This window comes from Mytilus trossulus, chromosome 10 (assembly GCF_036588685.1).
Source record: "Mytilus trossulus isolate FHL-02 chromosome 10, PNRI_Mtr1.1.1.hap1, whole genome shotgun sequence".
Classification (NCBI taxonomy): domain Eukaryota; kingdom Metazoa; phylum Mollusca; class Bivalvia; order Mytilida; family Mytilidae; genus Mytilus; species Mytilus trossulus.
This window is the reverse complement of record NC_086382.1, coordinates 50,588,741-50,613,313: the sequence shown is the minus strand read 5'-3', so window position 1 is coordinate 50,613,313 and position 24,573 is coordinate 50,588,741. Positions and strand designations below refer to the sequence as shown.

The following is a 24,573-nucleotide window of genomic DNA, read 5'->3' as shown; positions in this document are numbered from 1 at the left end:
CTTCGTTGCTTCTGCCAAGTTTCGGGAGGATTAGAGAATAAGAAATAGGATCACTATACATAAGAGATAAATCAGTTGTTCAAAAATGTAACGTTGGACATCCGTTTTTTTCACATAGCTTTGTTGTTTTAATCCTCAAATATACTAGATATTACTAAGCATATGACCAAAAGCTGTAAAAACTTAAGGGAAAACATATACTGAATTAGTTTTTATAGTGGTTAGTGTTAGTTAACTTTTTGTTTTGTTTTGCGAAGGAAATTTCGAAGATTCTGTTTTAAAACATAGAAGTTGTGGGAACAGCGCGCGTGACGTTACAGTGATCGTAATATACAATTGGGAATGTATATGTATTGTAGATTGTCTACTATCTGTTTTGACCACGTCATCACCACTCCATAGATAGGCAATAAAACAGATTAATTGTTGCAATTTTGGTTTTTTGAATGGTAAATAAATTGCATTTCGGCATTAAAAAATAAACAAATACTGTAAACCAACTTATTTTCGCGAGCGATTTATTTTCGCGAGCGATTTATTTTCGCGAGCGATTTATTTTCTCGAGTAGAATAATAAACGCGAATATAAATCGTCGCGAATATGTAAAACTTTGATTATTCCTTATTAAACTACATCATGTCAATCAGAAAATCGCGAAATAAAATAGCAGCAAAATGGTCTAGGAAGGGTAAAACGCGAAATAAAGTATCCGCGAATATAAGTTGGTTTACAGTAACTGCAACTTCAAGACTAGACATAAAAACCTGAGAAAACTTAACCATGTTACTGGTGATAAAAATAAAGCCAACCACATACGATTACATTGTTATGTTAAGACTTTACTAAAATTTTAATATAAATACATATTGATCTCTGAACCAGGAAGTTTTAAACGGTTATACCATAGATGTATTACTCATCTACGGTTATACAAAATGGCGACGTCTGCTGACGTGGAAAAGGCATTGCTAAAGGAAAGTTATGGTGATTTGTTAACTTGTACCATTTGTCTTGAGACATTTAAAGTACCAAAATATCTTCCATGTCTCCATACGTTCTGTGAAACCTGTATACATACGTATATATTATCAACGGTAAAGGAGGATAAACTAGAAACTTTCAAATGTCCGATATGTCGTCGACAAGTTCGGATTGAGGAGTGTCAAGAAAAAGCGGACGAATGGGCGAAACAATTACCTGGGAATCATTTTGTCGTTTCGTTGATAGATCAGAGAGAATTAAAACAAGCAGCGAAAGAATGCAATGCTTGTGAACGTAAAAATAAATCAATAAAAGCCGTGTCCTGGTGTACCATTTGTGAAGAGGCATATTGTGATACTTGTGAAGAAAGTCATAAATCTTTTAAAATGAGCATTGACCATAAAGTCATTCAAATAAAAGATGTGATCAAAGATAGTTCTTTGTCGCTTTCTAGTTTAGTAGCATGCAACGAACACCCAAAGAAAACAATAGAAGTGTATTGTAAAGATCACAGTAAACCGTGTTGTACTCTTTGTGCAACAGTTCACCACCGGAAATGTGAACAAGTTGTTACAATAGATAAAGCCTTGTACAGAATAAAGGAGTCTGAAAAAGTCAAAGAACTGGTCAAAAGATTACACGAAAGTAATAAAAACTTGGAAGATGTTCTTCAAAAACGTAAACAGAATATAAAAACGTTCGAAACGGACATCGGTACTGTTCTTTCAAAAATCGAGACGTTGAGAGACAATCTTATTAGACACGCAAAATCACTTGAGGAAAATTTACGGGATGAACTGATGAATTCGAAGAAACAAGTAACCATTAATATGAATGATGAAGTAACTGAACTGTCAAGTTTGAAAAGTAATTTCATGAATTGGAAGAATATATTTGACGCTTGTATCACTGACGGCTCAGAACTGCATTGCTTAATAAAGATGCAAGAGATTTTAGAAAATCTTCCACAAGTTGACAAAAGAGTGACAAAAATTACCAGAGAAATAAAGGACACATCAATAACGTTTGAACCAAATAACACAACATCTGATATAACGTCACTAGGTCGAATAATTTTAAAAGGTTCAACCACGAAACGTCTACAGGGAATAAGTAAAGTTAATTTTCATTCAGGGAATGTAAAACTATTATTTACAATAAACGTAGTTGGAGGAGAACAAATCAGTGGGATATTCCTAAATGGTTATATCTTACTTTCTGATTACAAAGGTAAAATTATCAAATACGATGACAAAGGAACTCAAATAGGAGAACTCAAAATAACAGGAACTCCAAGTGACATAACAAAAATTGATGACATAAATGTTGTAGTGGCAACACATTCAACTCAGATTCACTTAATTAACGCTCAGTCACTTACTCTGCATAAAACAATTACTGCCAATATAAAAATATATGGTTTGAGCTTTGTAAATAACGAGTATATAAGTTCAAATTTTGATTACTCATACATATCATGGTTGGATTCTTCTTTCAAAATAATCCGGACTGTAGAATCATCTGCATCGGCTTATTTTGTATGTTGCAGTAGTAAAGATGATTATATATACAAACAAGGAAATTCAATTAAACATGTATCTTCCACTGGAACTTTAACTTATGCAGGTGACGATACTCCATTCACGTATGGTGTTGACTTTGAAGATAACATATATGTTGCTGGGCATACTTCAGACACAATACATCAGCTAACCCCAACATGTGAGCTGATAAGGGTCATTCCTATTTCAACATTTGCTACCAAACCGGGTGATTATTTATGGGTTTTGCGATTTGAAGAAAACAGTAACAGATTTTTGTTCACTAGTTTTCACGGTGGGAAAGTGTTAATATGTCAAATTGATTAGGATGTTATTAAGTGATATTATTGTAGATGTTGTAGTTCTCAGATATTATTCTTTGGATTAATGTACTTGTATAACCAAAAAAATACTAATTTGTTATTCGTATACCTTGCAAATCGATCAATTGATAGAAGTACAACAACAAATATGAAAAGTTGATAATAGTGATTATCACTGCTTGATTATTTTTATGTACCTGAAACTGTCCATTTTATCAGCCAATGTGTTTCCAATTGACATTTTTAATACAAATGACATAAATTCCTAGAAATTAGTCGGTATTAAATCAGTCAAATTCTAATTAGAAATTCCTTTCGTTATAGTTGACGTATGACTATTTTGGCTAAGCTCGGTATTTGGTTGGACTCTTTTTAACCTTTTTATAGCTTTTTGACTAAACAATCTTAGGGTATTGAATGATGGGTTTTCAAGAAACACAGGAAAAATTTACTTTGCTTTAAGAGAATTGAACTACTTTTTCAATTCATTATAATACATGCTGTCTATTATACCTAGACCTGGGTCAATCGGGTTTTTTTTTCTGGAATATTTTTATTTTATTCTCTTTTATGTACGTTTTGTTAGTCTACTGAATTTATTTGTTGATAAGATATATTGATGCGAATAGTTTATTGTATATATTTTTTTAGACTACGGACGATTTAGGACTGCTTTTTACTCATTTCTTATCTTCTTTCATGCAATACTCACACTGAAGTTCTGATGTTGATAATCATAAAACACTATCCAATTTCCGCTTTACGTTTGTTCTTTTATTTCATGTCACAATACTTTTTTTTCTTCGATTTAATTTGTCTAAAAATGTAATACTGTCCATAAAGCCTTAAAGAAATGGAGAAATTGCTGTAAAAGCAAAATTTGTATTTGTGGAATAGTATCAATATTCTAGTAATATATATATATAAAAAAGATATGTTTAATCGCCAAAACAATTTTGATCTTTATTTTCTAAAGCAATCAATGTACAATTTCACAGCTATCTTTCGAGGCTTTTACAGTAGTCCTAAATACCACAATATGCCAAAAGCGATGATTTTGTTCTGAAAAAATCATTACGTTCAAAAACAAAATCAATCAATGCGAACGCTCAACTCTCCCCTAACATGTTTAATCGACATAATGCCCCTTATCAGACGTATAATCGCAGAACAATCCTGGTTTATGGCAATCCTTTAGACTATGGAGATAGTTGGGGGAAATTGATTGGTACTATTTCAATTGAAAGTCAGACAGATGACCATCTTTATCATAGTATGAGGTATTTGAATATTCTACAATTAAAAATGGTAATAAAGTTTGTTTTCTCCGATTTAAAAAATAATAAGAGCTTAATTATACTTGTTTTAATTTATATTCATGCATATAAATGCAGTTTGTACATAGACACATAATTTCCACAAGAATTGAGACGGACAGTGTTTACCTTTATCAAATGATAATACACAGAACGAATTCTTTAAAAAGATTTTCCGAGTAACTCCATGTAATAAGGGGCATTTATTCCAATGGAAAATTATTGAATAAGTTTACTTAACAAATAATTTATAAACTTACATGAAAAACCTACACAAAAATTGCGGGCCCTACAAGAATAACCTGCTAAACAAGCGCGCAAAAAAAACAAACCCACAGATTGATGTGTAAGCCTGAAGAGACTGAAAAAAAATTACGATACTTTTTTTCAATCTCCAACTAAAGTATACGTTACTTCGTTAATTTGTTAACCTTCTGACTCGAGGAATAGCTAACCTCATTGTAAGCTACCTACAACACATTGTAAAATCTAGCAAGAATTGTGCACTTAAGATTGCTTATGATGCTATTTCCTGTAAACCGTTTAGCTTCAAGATTTCCAACTTCGAATGTTAAAAAATTTGTGAAATGTCTTTTTTATCTGATGTTCAAAAAACAGTTGGAATTAAAATGGTTCCTAATAGGAATGAGAAGAGTTTCCATCGCCTCAAATTTTAGACTTATACATCGAATTTGGTGTAAGCGGAAATCTCAATACCAGAATCCATGAAAAACTAGATGATTCGATTTTAGAAACTAATAATTGCTCCCACCTTATTTGTAGACCAATTTCATCTGCATGTGGAATATACATTTCCCTATTCATTCGTTATTCAATAGCTTGCAGATGCTAATCAGACTTTTAGGAACGTCACCGGTGTATGACCAGAAAGCTGGTGAAACAGGGATATGTAAAAAAAATCGCTTCATTTTTCTATAAAGCCCAATCAGAAAAAAACTAGATACTGTTGATAAATATTCAATATCAATTTCAGCTATAATACATGATGGTCTTTATGAATAGCTGCTAACGTTTTTGATCATGTTAAGTACGTGATATTCTATCTTTTTATTTGTTTTGTCAATTAACCTTCACTGTTTAGTCCATTTTTTTTGTGGTAACCCTCTGGCGTGACTCGGAACTTATGCATCTCTCGAACGATTTGTGCTGTGGTCCCTTTTTGCATTCCCCCCTGTTTGTTAATGTGCATTGTATATATGCCATTTTGTTTTCTTTGTTGGCATATCTGTTGGTGTTTAAAGTGATTAAGATTATAATACAATGTTGACTGCTGTACCCCTAATTTTGACATTTTAAACATATTATGTCTGTTTGTTTCGTTCAGAAATCGTTGACAATATAATGGAATTGTATGTGACTGTCGTAAGGATAGAGGTTTCTCTAGTTATAAAACCAAGTTTAATTCGCCATTTTCTTTAAAAGGAAATGACTGTATACCGTACCAATTCAGGAACAAGACAGTCGTTTTCCATTCTTTGATGTTTTGGAGCTTTTGAATTTGCTGTTGGTGATTGACTTTTCCATTTGTATATCCTTGCAGTTCGTTTTCTATTTTTGTTTTAATACTTTTATTAACAATCATAAATCATTCGGGAGTGTACATGGATCTGCTGTACCCTTGCAGTCAATCAAGAGGTGCGTCTTAAAAGTCTAATAACAGACTTTCCCGTGTCCTACACGCTCCCTTGGGCGGTGTTGGGTGGGGATTTTTCTGGTGGTGGGTTAATATTGTAAAGGACACATCTCCATTAATCCTTAGGGAATGTACATGGATCCGCTGTACCCTTGCAGTCAATCAAGGGGTGCGTCTAAATTGGCGGAATCTCGAGTACATACATACTCAGCAACTCAGAATAAAGTACAGGAGTCAAAGAATTGCAAAATATAAAAATTGGCATAATGATCCCTGAATGAGGAAGTGTATAACAAGACAGCTGTAATTCAAAATGACGACGTTTGCTGACGAGAGAAGGAATTGGCAAAGGAAAGCTATAGTGACTTGTTAATTTGTAAGATTTGTCTTGAGACATTTAAAATATCAAAATATCTTACAGGTCTCAATATGTTCTGTGAAACCTGTATACATACGTGTATATTGTCATTAGTGAAAAAGGATATTTTTTTTTACCTGAAACTTTCAAATGTCCGATATGTCATGGACCATTGAAGATCGTGGATGGTTAAGGAAAACCGAACACTTGGGCAGATATCAAATGAACTCTATCACTTTAATTCCAGTCCTTCGTGTGTTCCTTTTTAAACTTCTCTAATTGCAAGGCTATTGAAGGTGAAAACGGGTTCGAATTTTTATATGTTAGTTTAACAATGTACTATTTGGTCAAATCAAACCATCAAAGATACTAGATTATAATTTGAAATGCAAGACGTGTTTCATCTACATTAAACTTATAGCTGCACTCAAATCAGGGTCATCCTAGGATCCATTCTACAGCACTCAGGGTCCATGTTTTGCCCATTGTAAGTGTTCCTCAAGTTGCTCAATTGTCTCATTTTTATTTCTGCTGGATATTATGGATTTAACTTGAAGTTATTATTGTCCAATAAAGCAGATACTTTACTGTTTTGGAACATAATATATAAATAATAAACACATATGTATAAATAAATTAACCATTTTAATGTTTACAATAATGAAAACAAATGACTGACAAATGATAGATTGCAGTAAAAAGATTGTCAACAACATAATATCAAGATCTGCTATTTAAAACACAAGAAAGAGAATTCTGTCAAATCTGATATGTAAATTTCGGAGATTCCCTGATCTATTTATAGTAACTAACACCTAGAGGGACACTGTACTAAAAATTCTAACAGTTTTAAATGTTGACATAAAAAATGAAAAAATGATTGTAAAAACATTGATAGAAATATAAAACAAAACAAACAATATATTGCATCACATGAATTTGTTCAATCATTTTTAAGAATAGCATTTTAGATTTTAGAAAAGTTAAATGTTTTTCACATAAATTTTCTTCTTGTAAAACTGATTTAATACTTGTCAGAATAAAAAAAGTATTTCTTTAAAATTCTACTTTGGTGTTAAAAATGCCTTTTGTCATTTTTTGGGTGCTCCTTGTTCTCCTCTGCTATTCCAAGCTACAGCAAATCGTTGGAAGAATTGAATTAAAACTGATATTTCTGTGCTTATGGAAAATGAGATTTTCATATTCAATGTTCTTCAAGTTTTTAAATTGAAATAAATGTTTTAGATAAGAAAACAGTGGTTTCACATTTGCTTATGATTTAAAGATGATATATGGTCATAGATATCTTTTCCATCTCTGTCTCCTTTTGAAAACAAAGCATGGTACATTTTTTCTAGTTGTCTTTAAGTTAATTTTGTCAATCCAAAAATGTTTGTCTCTTCATTCCTTTCCTCAAAAAAAAAAAAACAGACCATTTTGTCTCTTGTCTTTACAGAGATGACTACCATCTACATGTATAAATCTTCAAGTATATACTACAGGCCTTTTTGGAGACAATCGCTATAATGATCTTAGATGTTCTGCCTACCTTTCAAATATTATAATGTGTTCAAAGCTCATAGTTCAATTCCAGAGTGAACTCTTTCAATAAGGTTGTGATTATGAAAACTTTTATTTTTGCTGAAGGTAAGTAATTCTAACCCAACAGTTGTGCTAAAATGCACTACAGATTTTCAAACAAAACGAAATGAGATCTTTGTCCAAAACTTGTTTAAAAAGTGCAGTCACATAACAATATCAATTGTGTTAGTTGGTTGGTTTGATGGGGGAGGGGGCTTGACTCTTGAGAAACTAACTTTTTAAAAGGACTCTTTTTTTAAATGAAATAAACAACTGCTGCACAGTTATCAATGTGAAGAGAATAGATGCACCAAAGTTTTTAAAATTGCCCTTATTAGATTTGGCTGTTAAATTTGTCACTTAAATATACATGTCGCTTCATCCTGAATATATATTCTGAATGAACATAAAATGCACTGTATTTGTATGGACACAACAGAATGATAATATATGCAATTCTTAAATATAAAAAAAACAATAACAAATGTCTTCCAATTATTTTCCAAACAAATACACAATCTGCACCAATTAATGATTCTTTTCTTCTTTCCTGTTACAAAAGTAAATAAACTGCTTGAGTATTGTAATTCTAGGTTACTAGTGTATGATTCAAACCTGCCATTCCTGATCATCAATAACGATGTCAATTTTCAAATTTTGTCTCAAAATTTAAACCATTTAGTTGGTCTTTTCCCCATGTAAGATAATGTCTATTGGGACTTTCTTACTTGAGTGAACATCTAACAAAGCATATATATATATAGCTTTTAGTTACTTTACAGTTTTCTTCAGCAGTCTTCTAATTATTCAACATAACAAAATATAATTTGAAATTGATACTTATTGAACATTATGGACTTAAAAAAGTTAAATGAAAGTTTGTATTTATGATGTTTTTCAAATTCAACAGATCAGAAACAACATGAGAATTTTATCTTCCTGCAGTATACATGTTTGAAAGGTTTGTATACATATATTCTCAACAGCAATGGTAAAATCTGTGTATTACACAGATACCTCACTATTAAAATATAAGCAATGGGAACATGTGTACTTTATACACATACCCAACTATTAAAATATGTTTTTCAATTCCAATTTAATGTTTTCTTTAAATAGTATAAATACATTTTTCACTGATATAAATTTTCCTTCTAATATTCCTGAACTGACTAAATGTATCAATTAATAAATAGTACAATCAGATCTAATTATAAGTATCACAAAGCTTATATAAAATTAACAAAAAAGAAAATTACAATAATAAGTTACATGACCAATATGGAAAATTTGAATAATTACAATTACCATATGGATGAAAATGACAAACATCTATTTTGCCATACAAGAAAAACTCTACTTCTAGGCGAGACAAAATTCCACAACTACAGTTTAGTTTGTTTCTATGTTACATACTTTCTTTTAATGTACATGCTTTAAATATGTAAATAATGTTTAAATGCATATATTAAAATTTCCATAATTACATATATATGAAAATGATTAAGCACTATAAAAAGAGGATATAATAAAAAGACCAACATGCTTGTTAAATTAGTTCCCATTGCACGTTCCCATGGTAACAATATATACAGGTATATATACAGATGATAGATGTTTGTACAATGATCCCGACTGTGCAAGGGCTGTATAGCCAGTCAAGGTCGTTTAAAACTTCCATTTGTTGTACAATGATTTACAATGATTTATAATGCATGATATGGCGCTGACCTGCAACTCCAGAAGCAAAACATGACTCTGTTAAACATAACATTACAAAATTCCTGTTCCATGATAGGAAGTTCAAAAACTGTATAAGAACAAACCGGGACCATTTATTTGTGAATTGTACACAGCATCTTATGAACTTGGATCAACCAATATTCTCCAGAAGGACAAGTACTTCTATAAAGATTCTTAATTATGTGGTAAATAAACCACACTCCAGCAAGTCAGATAAATAACATACAGTAAAAATTTTAGCATAAAACATTTATACCAATAGAGATCTACTGTATTAATACTATATTCCTGTAGTCACTTAGGATATGTTTTTTTCCTCAATAAAATAAGAAACAATCAGGGAATTAAGATTTAATGGAAGCACAATTTGAGAGCTGGACATATTAAAGCTTATAGAGACTTAAAATCATGTTGACAACAGAAAGTTGAGAATTAAATGAGAGTTTGGACAGTTACTTTGTATTTCCTGGACACTATGATGAGTTGGACAAAGTCCATTATGCTGAATTGGTATCTAGTGCAACTACTCCATTTCTGCATGAATAATACCATGAATACAAAATTGCGATCTTTTAAACCTCTGTGACCACTTAAAGCTGTGTGACTGTACAAGGCTTGCAAATGAAATATATAAAATCGCTATGCAATTGGCGTGGAGTCTATATATGGCACCATCAACCAAAGTTAAGACATGCAAATACTGATAATTCCAGCACCTTAGGACGTTTATGGCCTTTATAAAATGGAGATCAATTGTACATTTAGCTTGAAAATAATGTCATTGAGTAATAAAGCATTTGAGTGCTGATTCTTTCAAAAAATTCTGAATGACTTCAATGATGATTTTTAAAACTTTTTAAAATAAAATCATTGTTTTTTTTAAATATATTGATTTTTTACCCCCCCCAAAAATATTTACAGAAATTAAAAAAAATATTTGAAAACAATATTTTCAAGCTGATGCAGATACTAATAAATAACCCAAGGCTGGGAATTGGTTGACATTTCCATCACAAATGCATCAAGTAGACTGAGATATATAATTACCTTAATATTAAACTGACTGAAAACATGAGAAAACAAACAAATAAGATTACTGAGGCATTGCAGGTTACATGAAGATAATGGCGTGTGGTAACACCTTATACGTGTTTGTTACGTTATATTTCAATGGACTGGTTTCCTGTCGATGTGGATCAATAACCATACAGCATACTGTAACAAGATGTCAATAGAAACAGTGGAAATTAGTCCACAATTCTGTATAACTTATATTGTTGTGTAAAATTGTAATTAGGTTAGTTAATATGTTCCACGCCAAGATTTACATGTTATTTCCATATCTTAATATTCTTTTTAATGCATGATGATTTTATTACCATAAATATCTATTGATTTTTTAACATTTCTATCAAAATTCTTTGTTCTCTTAGAATTGCTTTGCGTAGCTATTTTTCTTGTATGTATGGAAAAACTAATAATAAATTAACAGCTTTTCTATGGCAATGCACTTGGTTCTAGGACTTTCCTTGAATTAAAATTGAATTATTTTAGATTTTGTCTACACGGTCAAACTGAAATTCTACACTATTCTCCTGATTTGAATTGCTTTTCTCTCCATCAAAGCCTTTTTACATGACAGATCATAGCTGTTGTTTATGGATTAGAGTGAGTGAACTCGGCAGTGAAAAAAGAAAATAATCTTTGTTACTTTTCTGGTATGTACGGAACTAACTGACAATAAATCTTCAGCTTATGTAGGGAAATGCACTTGCTATAAGCCTAGGCATTTCTTTGACGTAAAACTGAATTATTTTAGCATGTCTTGAAAAGTATTTCAGTTTATGTTATTCAAAATAAAAGAAAATGTTACAATTATACTCCTGATTTGAATAGTTTTTTCCCCCATCAAAGCCCCTTAAACATGACATGCCATGGCTGTTGTTACTTGATTAAAGTGAGCAAACACAGGACCATGAGGACAGTGAAAAAGAAAACAATCTTTGTGCTGAAACATTAAGGTGTCATATCAAGACAAAGATTTTAATACTGAACAAAAGTCAAATTTTAATACTGTTCATTGCCAATACATTTAACTACTTCTGTTAGCTAGAATTCATGATACGATTTCAAAAAAATAGTTTCTTAATGAATATTATACACAAAAGTGAAAAGCAATGATTTCTGATATATATCATATTAGATTTTGATAGAAATATGTTTATGGTAACTTTTATATGTAGCTTGATATCCGATTGATGGGTAAAACAAAATATATGATTAACTTAGGTTCTTGAGTATTATATTGTTAATTCCCATATTATCCAACATAAATGCTGTTATTGTATATAAATATTCTATTCAATTATCTGAATAAATACTTCATAATATTTTTCAGCAAAAGCATATAAGTATGTTATCTTAGAAACTTTGGAACAAAACTTTGTTATGGATAAAAATAAAACAGAATTTCTTTTCTTTTTCCTAGATTATATTTTTTTCCATTTCCTAATTTAAACTGTTATGCATTCTTGAAATAATTAAAATCATTCTGACATTAGAAACGTAAACTTTGTTTAAAAATGAAAACTACCAAATATACAATAAAATGAAACTCTATGAATTATTATAAATTTGAAACGAAAGGTCAACATTCAGTGTCTTTTATATCAGGTAACTTATTTGATAAAGTATTATTTAACATGGCACTATTAACTAAACTACTACTTATAGCACTGCTAGGAACACATAAATGTGGCCCTTTGTGAACCATCACATTAGATTCATTTCGTGGTTTCCACACAGGGGAACCCTCTAACTGTGACAGATTACCCGATGAAAATGTTAACGGATTGCCACTTGCCTGTGTTAATTTAGCCGCTGATCCACTTGCTTTGCTACTTGAACTTAGACTAGAATTAGATGAACACGAACTTTTTGTATCAATACAAATTTGAGGTTCTGATGAGCCAGGTTTATAAACATTATTGTCCTCATCATTTTCCATATCGTTTAAATCCCCAACCGTCCGACTACGAATCCTAAACGACGAAGAATCTTCACTTTCTAACACATTTATTTTCTCCTCAAATTCTGCTGAATGTCTGTCAACGTCAGTACTTTTTGCACTTCCTTTTCTCAATTTACTTAACGTCCGTATATTTGAAGGAAGCTTTTGTAATCTCTGACCACCAAAAGGGGCATAACTGCCTTTTGCAGGCTGGGAGCCTGGTGGTAATGTCATTTTGCGAACACTTTCTCTGATTGTCTGTCTTATGATCTTCATAAAGTCTGATTTGGCCTCTACAGAACTAAAAATAGATATTTAGATAATATTAGATAATCTCCAAAATAATAACAAAAATGAACAGATAATTGTTTCATATGTGAATAACCTTTAAAATCAGGAATATTCAAGTTGAATCAACAATAACAATAGGTAAACTTAAATATGCTAGGACAAGAATATAGGACTACATAGCTTTGGGGAAAAAAACTAAAAAAAAGTTCCAAAAAAGATCAGTTTGTACTCATGCATTAACATCAATTGGAAAAATATAAAAAAGAAGATGTGGTATGATTGCCAATGATCCAAGTCTCCACAAGAGACCAAAATGACACAGCAATAAATTAACAACTTATTTCAACATAATTGGTGACCTAGTGGCTCTCTATTTACACCCCTGCATATATCTAGATATGAGTGTAAGGAAATTTACATAAATGTGCATGATATTTTAAAAAGTTTTCAGCTAACAGGAAGAAAAATGTCAAAGGAACAGAAAACATGTCACATGTTATGGCAATACCAGATGAAACTTGATGCCATATAATAAAGTTCAATGACTCATATGTGTGTTCAAGTGAACCATTATGTATTCGTTTACCTGTTACAGAACTGATACACTCTTTCTGGTCGTCCATCTTTATCTGATCTGCAGTGGATCAGGTCCCACCAGTAATGTCTGTCTATATCACTGACTCGACCTCCCTGTACTTGTACCTCCTGAACAGGGATCAGAGTCCGGAATCTTTCATGGAACTCAAATACTGGATCCGAACCACTAATCTTAGAATTACCCTATAATATTCAATATGTAGAAAAAAGATGAATCTTTTATAATTATACATTTTCAGAATAGGAGCTAGGTTATGGTTTGTTACACTGTTAGAATATAACAAACAAGACAGCTGAATCCTCCCTCTCCCCATTTTTGATTTTAATATCTTTATTCAGATACTATACATCAATCTGTAATTACTGGATTTTTTGCATGGCCTTCCCAGTTGAAGAAGTCTTCTTAGATTTCACTTTCATTTAAATCAAACTTTTATATCAGCTGGAAATCAATTTTCTCACTGCTAATGTATTATGACTTGAGAAACCTTCTGTGCTTGCATGATATTGTCTATTTGTCTTCAAGAAATACCTGAAGTTGATTAATTTACCTGATTGTAATTGAAGATTTAAAATTACATATATCACTAAGTTTAATTTAATGTAAACAATCCATGGTAACCATGTAGATTGCTATTAAGAAGATCAGAATTACAATTTCCTTTAATTAGAAAATATACTTTAAGAAATTACCAACATAAAACATCTACTGCATCCTTGATTAATCAAAGGAACAAAATTAGCTAGCTTATAAAAATCAATATACAAACCTTTGATTTTCTTCTCTTTATCCTTTCTCGACAAAGAAAGACAACTCCAGTCTTAAAAACAAACACAATGTTTTCTAGGTCTAAGTTTTTTTTGACTTTGCCCAGACTTTCACAAATATTGCACCATTCTACTGTACCATACATCTGTAACTCTCCAACACTCAGATCTACTGGCTGTAAGATAAAATATTATATATATTATCTAATATCAAGTCAAATCTAAAATGTTGATGTTCATTAAGCAATACTTCTAAAACTCTATAAAACAGCACAATAAATATATCTCAACTGTTTCCAATGTTCTTGTATAGCAATATTATATAGTCAAGCTTGTACATTAAGGTCACTCTAAAGAAAAAAGTTGTGATTTATACCATCTTTTTTACTTGACATTTTTCTGTTCACAGAGACACACATTCTATGAATGTTTTAGTAATACCTATGCATTTTAACATCATTTTATGGTCATCTCTCTTAAAATGTCTGTTTTTCTGGTCTAAATCTCAACTTTTTTCTGAATCAAAAAGGGGCAAATATCCATTTGATTTCCTCTTAAGACAATCCCCAGAAAATCAAAACATAAAGTTATGACTATTTTGGAAGCCATATTTTATTGGTCATTGCAATCGAATTAATGACCATAACCCATTCACTTTCATAAATTAGCTGGTAGTTCTTTCTTTCATACTTAGTTTCAAGTTATTATATTGACTTATAATTTACCTTTTTCTGAGGATGAATTTCTTTAAACATTTTAGATAATTCATCAAACACAGATCCATATTCTTCAAAGATTTTCTGCATTTCATTGATGTGTTCTGCCACTGCTTCCATACCTTTAAGTGCCTCTGAAATAAACATTTTAGAAATGGCCATGACAGTCAAACAATGATACAAATAATGTCAGACAATGTCAAAATTTTATCAGGAGTTATAATCTTTCTGTAAATGATTAGCCAAGATAACATGAAAGCACAGCCTTAAAAATGGGTATTATACCACTGTCCCAGGTTAGGGGATGGTTGGGATCCCGATAACATGTTTAACTCCGCCACATTATTTATGTTTGTGCCTGTCCCAAGTCAGGAGCCTGTAATTCAGTGGTTGTCATTTGTTTGTGTGTTACATATTTGTTTTTGGTTCATTTTTTACATTAGGCCGTTAGTTTTAATTGTTTTACATGGTCTTATTGGGGCCTTTTATAGCTGACTATGCGGTATGGGCTTTGCTCATTGTTGAAGGCCGTACGATGACCTATAGTTGTTAATGTTTGTGTCATTTTGGTCTTTTATGGATAGATGTCTCATTGGCAATCATACCACATCTTCTTTTTTATATTTTCATCTGTGAACCTATATTGCTCTCAGTTGCTGATCTTGCAAGAGATTTGATGATCCCTATAAGACACACCCTTCATCTACCTACCTGACAAATGATAGTGTTCGTCTGTGTCGTCGTCAGTCAGATTACACAGTTGTTGAAGCAGCAGTGGATATTTGAGTATTCGTTGTATGGGTTTGATCAGGTATGACTCTAACGTTGCCGAATGTTGTTGTTTAGGATTACGTGCCTGCAGGAATTCCTTCAGTGACTGGTTAATTTCAGATACTGTAAAACAAATATAGTTATGTTGGTTGCCTATCAAATATAAAGCAACTGATATTCAAGAGCTGGTTACTTTTGTTTAAATAATAATTTTTTCTTACAGATGAAAAAAAAATCACTGAGCACCTCTATCTTGCAATTACATTCTAAATATCAGATCAAGAAAAAACACCTCTGACAACATGAATTCAAAAAGAAGCAAGTCTGGATGCAAAGACATGTTTGTTGACCCCCTGTGTATACATGACTGTCCTAAATCAGGTGCCTGTAATGTGTCAGACCACCAATTACTCCCTCCAATTTAGAATGTATGTAAAAGTAGCCCTACTCTGACACAAAATAGTGCTTTTGATGTCCTTGATATAAACTTACCAACAAATTTTGAAGAAATGAAACTTTTGGTGAAAGAGAAATATATCTAGACCATTTTGAGACAAAATTTACTTGTCTATGAGTTTACATTAAAAATTGAGGATTAATGCGTTTCATAGTATACTAATTTAAGATTCCCAAAAAAACAGGGGTTATTTTTGGACTACCTCTGTTGAAGGTCAGTTATTTTGTTAGAAGGCTTTAAAGGTATGGTGAAAATTGGCATGTAGAAAGCTGATACATGTACCATTCAGGACATACCTGGTTTCTATGAAGTTAAACTTAAGGTAAAATATTTAGAAAGCTGTGAAAATTGCAAAATTTGGTTGGACAGATAGTGATTTTAAATTGGTGGTCTAACACCTGTAATTCAGTGGTTGTTGTTTGTTTCTGTGTATCATATTAGTTTTTGGTTTTTAATTTTGTACATAAATTTATAAGGAAATTAGTTTGAATTATTTTTACATTAGTTATTTTGGGGCCTTTTATAGCTGACTAAGTGATATGGGCTATGCTCATTGTTGAAGCCAATGAATGCCTTACAGTGACTTATATTTTCTATTTCTTTGTCATTGGTCTCTTGTTGAGAGTTGTCTCCTTGGCAATTATACCACATCTTCTAATTTTTATATGATATGGAATAAGATCTAAACCAGCGAGTGGATTTCAATGAACTTTATTTTTTTACAAAGGAAAGTTTCATGGTTTTGATAGTACGTACATGAAATCGCTATGGATGTTGCTTAACATTAAGCCTCATTTCATGTCACATTTGCTCCTTTTAAAATCTTGAGTTGATATGGTTACTCTTAAATTAAGTACTGTAAATTCAGAAATTATTGTGTGCATTTATTATTGCGATTTTGTCATTTTAAACTTAAATGTGATTTTAATTTTTACGATTTTGTGAAAAGTCCGGCTTAATTCAGTTAAAATATTACAAAATGTGAGTTTTAATTATTGCTTTTACATCTCTGTCACATTATTTGCAATAATAAAAACCTCGCAATAATTTCTGAATTTACAGTAACTATTAATTACCTGGATTAAGAATTTTCTGAGATCGGGTATGACTAGCACAAAAAGAACTGTAAACTTTGAAATGATTGGCGTAAAACAGAAAGGATCCACCAAGGGAAAATAATACTCTCTGAAATGAAATATGTAATTGTACTTAAATGGATGAAATATGATGAAGACTTCAAGTCATCAACAAGTTATGAAGTTATCTGTCATTGGGTTTTGTTTATCGATATTTTACATTATAAGATACATGTCTGGTCACAATAAGCTATTTTAGTAAGTAATAAAAAACAAAGCTTCTTCAGAAACTGATCTCTACTATTCCTTCATAAGAAAATCTGAAAATTTATCAATCATATTGTTTGTGAAAGCACTTGTCTTTAAAATCTTTTTGTTTAAAGAGTTACGAAAGATACCAGTTAAAGGTATGGTAAGTTATGGTCAAATGTTTGTATCAAACTTTTAATATTGGCAAAACTAAAGAAAATCATCCTTTGACTGTTCAAATTTACTTGCAAACACCAGTCAATATCAAAATTGATGACTCATACTGTTTTAAGGCTTATCAAAATAGATTTTTTTTCCAATGCTGACATAATTGTATGATAAAAGATTTACTTTAAATTTGTTGAATTCATTTTTTTTTTACTTAATCGAGTTATAACTTATAATACTTATGTAATGTATTTACACATATGAAAATCAAATATGCATGTGAACACTATATGCACAGGAAGTATTTTCTCATCACCCCTATCCTTCCTAAGCAGAAAAGTCTAAACTTATTACATATTACCAAGTGTAAAAAAAGTAACTTCAGTTCACACACAACATTGAATAAAGATATATTTTCTGTGTACACTTTATAAAGACTTGCAAGAACAAACACCAATTGACAATTCTGGGTTATACCATGAAAAAAACAGCTGTGCTCAGAGTTAAAATATCCATGATAACCAGAGAAACAATTCTTTTTTATAGAAAGACAGAAACTGTTAATAGAGAATGGGTACATCAGAAAAAAAATCAAAATAAATATTCAGTAAAATTAAATTTGAGCAATTTCTCTAACAATGAGTAAAAACATATACTATATATATGGGGCAAATCTTATGAACAAACTATATTCAAATTGAAGAAAATGAAAATCCAATTACTTTGTCCTGAATTAAAGAAAATAAGTTATGAGGCTTATGTCTTGAATACAAAATACATTCTATTCTGAATGCATGCAGTGTCACCTCAGTCGAACTATCAAATTGTTTCCAAAAACATAGGTTATTTACTAAGAAACTGTTTTTGTTTTGGAAGTATCAATTTCCTGTCTTATTTTTTTTTAAATCAATTGCCATAAAATTAATAAAAGAATATCAGATTGTTTCTTTCAACATTTTTACAAAATTTTTCTTGATCACTTTCTTTGATACCTGAAGCTAAAATAAAGGTCTAAAATAAGAAGTTTCACACAGCATACATTCAGATGACACTCATATTTTGCCAAGTACAAACATACATATCTCATCCAACATAAATAATAAATATTTACAGAAAACAGAATATAATCTAAAAGTTATTGTTCCTGATAATTACAACACTATACACAACAAACACATACCCGTAACTCCAAATCCTTCAAATAAACAGGGGAGATAATTTGATAATTAATTGGTGAAAACATGCTGTCTAGCTAAAATGTTTGGTTAAATATATAATCCAAAATGAAATTGTTAGTGAACCACTCACTGTTAATATTGTGTTAAACTTAATGTTGCAAAGTTAAAATTTCAATTCACATAAAATAAATAGTGTAATATTTTTTTTAGTTGCAGGATAGTGTTTTCCTAACTAGCAAAAAGATTGATGATTTTGTTTTTTCAAATATTTTATAACTGAAATCAAATGAATATTTACCCTGAATAGTTTTGGGTCCTCAATGGCAAGAAAGTCTCCTTCAAGCTGCATAGCTTCCTCAAGACTTTGAAGGAATTGTTTTTGGAACTGAGAAATTTCATGTATATTTCCAAACAAATGATCAACATCGTCTGTCGACATGAACGTTTCTTCTTTTAATGGCTCCAGGTAACGGTCTATCAGAAATTCTAAATCCTGGAATAACAAAATATTGCTATATTATACATTTCTTGAACAACCATTGTTACTATTACTCTTTATTCCATGTAACAATGTCATCTTTAATTGGGTTATATAATGTATTTATCAATTTCTATTGTCTTCTTTATGAAAAATTCTTAAAACTTTTTTCTCATTATTTTCATATTTTCCAATAACAATCATTTATTTTTTTCTCAATTTATAATAATATCATTGCAGCAGTTACTACTTATTTGAAATATTAGACATTGTAAATACCTTAACATATGCTCTTTCGGTATCGATTAATTCCATGATGACCTTCCGTAACTTTTGGGCTTCAGACAAAGGTTTGGTCCCTTGTAGACTTTCAGCTAGTTTTGGGTCCATGTCTGTCCGACAAATTGCTGTCACCTGATCTGCACTCTGGAAATAAAAAATAAACCATCCATTTTTATTCTCTGTGAAGAAAAAAAGATTACAACAGGTTTCTTTATCTAGCAAAATAAAAAAAATAATATATGCTAAACACTTGTAAGTCCTCACTCAATAAGATTATGTGCTAGGTCAAATTTTATTTCCATAACATCTAAAAGGCAGATCTTATTTTTATGTCATTTGCATAGAGTTTTTCCAGTAAGTTAAAGATCGGAACAGGGATAGAGATACTGTGGATTTATTTATATTTGTTGGATACTCTTGAATTCCCAGCACAAGTAAGAACTAAAGAATATTAACATCAACTCAAAATAGACCTTGTATGTGGATAGACATATCATTAGAATTTCTATCCCTGAATCACCTGCAATTTGATTCTAAGGTCTAAAGGCAATAGTAAGTATCCCAATAAGGAATAAAACACAATCAGTTAGAAATTCACAAAGATTGGTATTGCCATATTTAAAAACAAGAATGTGTCCATAGTACACGGATGCCCCACTAGCACTATCATTTTCTATGTTCAGTGGACTGTGAAATTGGGATCGAAAGTTTAATTTGGCTTTATAATTAGAAAGATCATATCATAAGGAACATGTGTACTAAGTTTCAAGTTGATTGGACTTCAGCTTCATCAAAAACTACCTTGACCAAAAACTTTAACCTGAAACTCCCATTTTCATTTTCTATGTTCAGTTGACCGTGAAATTGGGGTCAAAAGTCTAATTTGGCTTTCAAATTAGAATGATCATATCATAAGCAACAAGTGTACTAAGTTTCTAGTTGATTGGACTTCAGCTTCATCAAAAACTACATTGACCAAAAACTTTAACCTGCAAATGAACGAACGGACGAACGAACGAATGGAGCCACAGACCAGAAAACATAATGCCCCTCTACTATCGTAGGTGGGGCATAAAAATAATCCCAAATATATTTGATAACTTACTGATAGTAAAGCATCTATTTGGTTTGTAGAGACATCAGACTGAGAATTAGAATGTAAACTTTTCTGTGAGGAACTGCCACTATCTGAAAATAGAAATATATTTTAATACAAGTTACTGTAAAAATATCAATAAATAGATATATCCTTTCAGTCTCAAAATTTTCAGAATTACTTATTTTTTTCTTTTACTGTAATAATTGTTTTCCTTCATGCGTAACACAAACAAATTCTTCTAAGAAAAGTGTAATCTGAAATATCACAGGAAAACTTTGTTTCAAAGAAATATTTCAGTTTTTTGTTTTGGTCTCATCATAATCCTTATTTAGTAGAATACTTTTCACTCAATAAGAATTCCACACAGTAAGTGTAAGGAAAAGTGTCACGTAAATATTTGTATAAAACTTGAATTGCAGTACTTCCTTCCCAATGCGTTATTGTTCTCTCATTTTCCATGTAAATAGGCGCTGGCTTCCAACTTGCCGACCTTACTTTTAAGTAAACATATACTCACTAATAATTGCTGACTGCTGAACTGCTGACCTTACTTTTTAGGGAACATTTACGGACTAATAACTGCTGACCTCACTTCTAGAAACAACTTCAACATTATTTGAATACATTTCGTAAGATTTTCTACTTTTTTAGCGTATACATATATATTTTTTAACAGGAACTATTTTCCGTATATTCTACTTGAGCTGACTTTTTGTAGTAATTAAATTTCAATCTCAACTTTACCTGCTGGAGATGGGACTATAAGATGGCCAAGGGTATCTTCACTGATGCGTGACTGACTGGGAGGGGGCGGACACATCATGTTGTCTATTTCCCCAGACTTCTGTGACGGTGCTGATTTCTGTGTGTGTATGGACCTTATAGTACAACATAGGGACTGTGATGTGTGGAGTAGGTTCTCTATATACACCATATCTAGTTCTGATACAACTTTACTGTTAATGACTAGAATCTCATCTCCAACCATCAAACCTGTAATATACAGTAGGTAATTTCTTAGAATGTAACATGGTGAGAAGTTGTTGTAAATAATGTTCTCATCATTTACTATCGATATATTTATTTTCCTGGATAACAATTTTTCGTTGAATGATGAAAATCTTATTTTCATTGAAATTTGATTTCCTGGTTTGTCAGTCTGCATGTAAGCAAATAAATTCATTGTACTTCATTGAAAATATCAAAAACTTAATCCATTTTAACTTTTCTCACAAAAATTGGTATCCAATGAATAACAACAAATCCACAGTCAGAAATTGAAAAGGATAAAAGAAAGACTGTCAAATAAACTCATCATAGATACCTGGATAAAAAATTCTATTTACACCAGAAGCGCGTTTCGTCTACAAAAGACTCATCAGTGACGCTCGAATAAATAAAATGTTAAAAAAGGCCAAATTGAGTACAAAGTTGAAGAGTATTGAGGACCAAAAATTCTGAATGAGCCAAATTATATTTTCTTTCACTTCAACTATGACAGATTCTATAAATGATCATAATACTGATATATATTTGGATACTTTGTTAAAAGCAATATTTCTAGAATTATTTTGATACATGTATCATATCTTTCATACTTCTGACAAGAGGCTATTATAGTATAGGTACTGAAAGGCCCTGAAAGATTTTACAAACTGCCCATTATATCTTTAATTCTGTATAAAATTACCAGGTACATTAATCTTTGAGCAAATCTTTAATACAACTTATATCTGTCATCTAGATTAAAACCCTGACACACTTCTATACATATTTGTCATGAATTGAGACTAATTAATGTGACCTTGTATCTTCAGCTGTAGGTACAACATGTATTGAACAAGTCAGGAAATGACTATAAATATTGGACCTAGTTAACTACAGACATACCCCAGGCCATGATGATATCACGACAAACAATATCTACATGGTAAACACTTTTGTATATAGGTGAGGTCATAAAATCACTGACCACAAGATGGACATTTCCTAGTTTTCTGACCATAGGCCACGTTGTAACATAAACATGACAGTGTTTGCGGGAAGTATAGCAATTAATTAAAACATTCTCCTTATGATAGATTTGCCATGATTTCACGGACAGATACGTAACTCTCAGAATTACCACAACATAACTAACTCCTAAATATCTGATTATTATTCTGTTTTATATTCTACTGCATAATTAATATATATATATAACATACATGAATTACATAGAAATATGCATAGAACAGTAAAGGATTACTATAAATATTGACTATACTGGTATAGGAATTGCAGTACTAGAAAACTGAAAATTTGTTAAAGAATTGATTTTCTGTTCACAAACTTATATGATATAAATGTATGACTGATGAAATAAAATGCACTTCTTTATATAGAATTTATGGGTTTGTTGAATTATCTAGTACGGTAAACTGCATGTTGAATCAAATTTCATACTAGTATAAAATCAAACCTGTATATAAGAGTCAATTTCAGATTTAGTTCAGAACCAAAATAACCTAACCTTATAGGAGAGCTGACTTATGAATTTAAGTTCATAATTAATAGGTTTTGCTATAGAGGGACACCAAGTGGGTAGCTTGACATGTTTTTGTTTTAAAAAAAGTGACCAAAACAGCTGATTTTACTGTAGTTGACAAAACATCTGATATAAAACTTGTTTATTTGAGTGATGTATATGAAAATAAGGACATGTGATATGATTCCAAATGAGATAACTATCTACCAGAGACCAAACTTACTATACACACCTGCTTGCATAGCCACACTTGATGGCAGAACATTGCTAACATATAGTCGTAATTCATCGTCTCTCTCAAAACTCTGTGCTAGCTCTGCTTCTACAGCGAAACCAAACTCAGTATCGTTCGGTGACTTTACCAGATCTATTTGGAACACATTCTTTTCACATACTTCTATTGATTCATATTTCTGCAATAAAATAATTCAATTGTTCACAAGAGTCTGTGTCGCTCACCTGATACTTTTATTTACAATTGATGCATGATAAATGCAGTCCTTATACATTTGCTTTAGTTTCAGAGATATAAGTCAAAAACTGCAATTTCATCTTTTAAAAGTTGTATTTATAGCCATGTCGGCCAGCTTGGTTGACAGGCAGGGGTCATCAGACACATGTTTTAAACGAGATACACTAGTGATGATTCTGGCCAACTTTGGTTAAATTAGATTATTTAAAGTAGTTTCAGAGGAGAAGATTTTTGTAAAAGTTAACAGACAACGCCAGACACCAAGTGATGAAAAAAGCTGAGCTAATAAATGTTTTGTTCTTACAACATATAAGTCACATCAGAAATTGTTCTTTTTTTAACCCATTTGAGTACTTTTTTTTGTCTTAACCTAGAGTACCTAGGGATGGTGATAGACATAATTAGGGAGGGAAGTGTTAAGCAACAGTTCAGAATTATTATTTTGATATCCATTACAATTCTCTACAATAGCTGCTCCAAAGAAACCAGATTGTTTAAAATAAAAACAATTGTCTTACCATTTTTCTGATGATTTCTTGTGGTTCTGGTATAGTATAAACTCCCTGTGGTGTACTAGGTAATTTTACACGTACATAATGGTCCTCTATATTTAACTGACGTTTGCCACACACAGATTCTAAAAGGTCCTGTATAATAGTGTGTTTGTTGACATTCACCAGAATCGTCTGAAACGAGAAGAAAAGAGATATTAAGCTAATTTCATAATGCAATAATGGTCAACTGGACAAAAAAGATAGCATCCCTTAATGGACATTTTGTAGTCAAATTAGATCCAACAAGGAAAAATGTTAGCTTTGGGCAGATATAGGGTATTCTATGTAGTGTTTGTGAACTTGATTGGCTTCTCTTTTTTTTACCAAACCATGTCCTAATATGGGAAGATATACTCGTGTTTTGCTTTCTTTCCAATTATTGG

The 24,573-nt window shown here is 31.3% G+C and overlaps 2 protein-coding genes across 4 annotated transcripts in view; one reads left to right on the top strand and one right to left on the bottom strand.

The window, feature by feature from the left end:
• Positions 1 to 926: 926 nt before the first annotated feature.
• Positions 927 to 3,363, top strand: LOC134686315 (E3 ubiquitin-protein ligase TRIM45-like). The gene has a single exon (XM_063545985.1). The coding sequence runs from the start codon at positions 936 to 938 to the stop codon at positions 2,847 to 2,849; it is 1,914 nt and encodes a 637-aa protein (XP_063402055.1). The 5' UTR covers positions 927 to 935; the 3' UTR covers positions 2,850 to 3,363.
• Positions 3,364 to 6,799: 3,436 nt separating this feature from the next.
• Positions 6,800 to 24,573, bottom strand: part of LOC134687566 (protein still life, isoform SIF type 1-like) — a 143,926-nt gene continuing 126,152 nt past the window's right edge. For 2 of the 3 annotated variants that reach the window (XM_063547962.1, XM_063547963.1), the window contains 13 exons: positions 24,155 to 24,322; positions 23,388 to 23,577; positions 21,382 to 21,630; positions 20,644 to 20,726; positions 19,536 to 19,682; positions 19,077 to 19,271; positions 18,781 to 18,795; positions 17,184 to 17,292; positions 15,591 to 15,773; positions 14,889 to 15,013; positions 14,166 to 14,339; positions 13,385 to 13,578; positions 6,800 to 12,808 (listed from right to left, as the gene is read on the bottom strand). In XM_063547962.1, the coding sequence (XP_063404032.1) occupies positions 12,145 to 12,808; positions 13,385 to 13,578; positions 14,166 to 14,339; positions 14,889 to 15,013; positions 15,591 to 15,773; positions 17,184 to 17,292; positions 18,781 to 18,795; positions 19,077 to 19,271; positions 19,536 to 19,682; positions 20,644 to 20,726; positions 21,382 to 21,630; positions 23,388 to 23,577; positions 24,155 to 24,322 (2,496 nt within the window). In that variant the 3' untranslated portion in view covers positions 6,800 to 12,144. The remainder of the gene's footprint in view (positions 12,809 to 13,384; positions 13,579 to 14,165; positions 14,340 to 14,888; positions 15,014 to 15,590; positions 15,774 to 17,183; positions 17,293 to 18,780; positions 18,796 to 19,076; positions 19,272 to 19,535; positions 19,683 to 20,643; positions 20,727 to 21,381; positions 21,631 to 23,387; positions 23,578 to 24,154; positions 24,323 to 24,573) is intronic. The other variant, XM_063547964.1, reaches the window with a different exon arrangement.